The 2141-nt window shown below is 33.6% G+C and overlaps 1 protein-coding gene across 1 annotated transcript in view; it reads left to right on the forward strand.

Annotated features, from left to right (window-relative positions):
• Positions 1 to 2141, forward strand: part of pex6 (peroxisomal biogenesis factor 6) — a 20682-nt gene that overhangs the window by 7899 nt on the left and 10642 nt on the right. Inside the window, exon 6 of the mRNA XM_016569642.1 lies at positions 1292 to 1403. Within this exon, the coding sequence (XP_016425128.1) occupies positions 1292 to 1403 (112 nt within the window). The remainder of the gene's footprint in view (positions 1 to 1291; positions 1404 to 2141) is intronic.

Consider the following 2141-nt stretch of genomic DNA (forward strand, 5'->3'; position numbering starts at 1 on the left):
TGGTTCCCAACCCTGGTCCTGGAGGCACCCCAACACTGCACATTTTGCATGTCTCCTTTCTCTGACGCACCAATTTCAGGTCTTGGAGTCTCTACTAATGAGCTGATGACCTGAATCAGGTGTGTTTGATTAAGGAAACATGCAAAACATGCAGTGTTGGGGTAGGCCTGTCACGATAACAACTTTTTGTTTTGCGATATATTGCCCCAGAAATAATTGCGATAAGCGATATTATTGTCATTTTAAAGTCCATTTTATGCCACTGAATATATAATCATAATGTAACAGCATAATAACGCAAGAAGGCCTACACACGTTCAAATGACAACAAACTTTTAATTTTTAATATTTAGATCATGGAAATTAAGTATCAAAATATTAGATACCTTAAAAAACTTGAATAAATAGTGAATAAACATTTTCTAACAAAAAGTGCTAAGTAGAAAAAAAGAAAAATGCACAAAGAACTTGTATGGAGATTTTTCCATCTACAGATTTTTCCCTGACCTTCTTTTCTCTGTAAATTAAGGGTGCACACTATTGCTGAAAAACACAATCACTACCTAGCAGTCAGATGTCCACATGCACAAAGGCACAGATCCATAAACTAGATCATATCTGCAGATGAAACTTTTTTTATAGAAGCTTTTTTTTTATTTGAACTAGCACCTCATGACTACACCACGTTATGTACGAGAAGCTGCAGAAGACACAGGCGCAAGTGGAATGTAATAAACATGGTGGCATTAATTTTTAAGTAAATATAATGGGCGATATATTGCGTCACCAAAAATGATTGAGGTCATGTACATATATTGCGCGATAAGTCGATATATTGATTATTGCGACAGGCCTATTAACAGAACCTGTTGGTATATTAAACAAATGAACCACAATTCATTTTGTGATTCCACAACTTTATATTCTTCAATAAAGGTAATAGTTATTGAGGGGAAGAAAAAAAAGTATGAATTTAGTTTACATCTTGATTGTATGTGTTAAATAGCATTTAGATTTAGATTAAAGTTAAATTATTGTAATATATTAAAACTGATTTCTTCATTTGAATGCTTTGAAGTCATCCTGCTGCCCCTGGTTAAGAACGACTGCTTTAGAAGATGTTTTAAGTGCTAGTCGATGCTATATCTTGTATTTTCAGCATTGCTGGAACGCTGCATTGATAACATGTTAAATATATTAAAATGTTATTACTTTTTAAATTGACATAATATATATATATATATATATATATATAATTTATTTTTTATTTTTTTATTATTATTCTCTGCAGCTCTCTAACGTTAAAAAGAGGCTGTTCGATTCTTCTGATGGGTCCCAATGGCAGTGGTAAAGTTACCGCGGTAAGAGCAGCTAGCAGGAGGCTGCATCTGCATCTGATCAAGGTGAGCTGTGACTTTCCTGAGTTTTGTGTTTTTCCACAGTTCCACAGAGCATTAAATCATTCATAAGTTGTGTCTTTCATAAGTTTACGGGAAACAAAACACAGTTGAGACTTGTAGAGTTTAGTAGAACATTAGCATGTTGCTAAGCTAACAAACGCTATGCTCTAATAAGCATAACAATACATAGAATACACAAATATTGAGTGACATTTTAATCATACCATCTAACAATTGTTCTTGAAAGTTTTCTGTACAGAATTAATTTGTTGTATATTTTTAGTCCACATTTCTTTATTTTCCTCAGAGCTCTGCACATGAAATGCAGGCATGATACTGTGACTATGAATTAAGAATTGGTTTCCCCTGACTTATTATTTTGGTTACTCATTTTAGTTAAAACACTGCCACGTTGTTCAAATTTGTGGCCAACTAAATTACGTTAAGGGAGAAAATGTCACAGTGCTGACTCATGTTATGGCCATATTTAATATTTGCATTTTTTGTCCAAAACAAAACTCCACAGAATATATATGCTTTTTGTCTAGTGTTATTAAAGCAATAAGCCCCAAGAAGCCGTGGTTTACAGTGAATTTATAACAGCTAAGGGGGTGTTAGACTAAAACACCCTTAGCTGTTATAAATTCACTGTAAACCACGGCTTCACGGGGATTATTGCTTTTATAAAACGGTTATTCCATATACGTAGTAAGGTTTCACAGAATAAAACAGAGCAAATAA

Source organism: Sinocyclocheilus rhinocerous, unplaced genomic scaffold, assembly GCF_001515625.1.
Source record: "Sinocyclocheilus rhinocerous isolate Xijiao unplaced genomic scaffold, SAMN03320098_v1.1 scaffold1523, whole genome shotgun sequence".
Classification (NCBI taxonomy): domain Eukaryota; kingdom Metazoa; phylum Chordata; class Actinopteri; order Cypriniformes; family Cyprinidae; genus Sinocyclocheilus; species Sinocyclocheilus rhinocerous.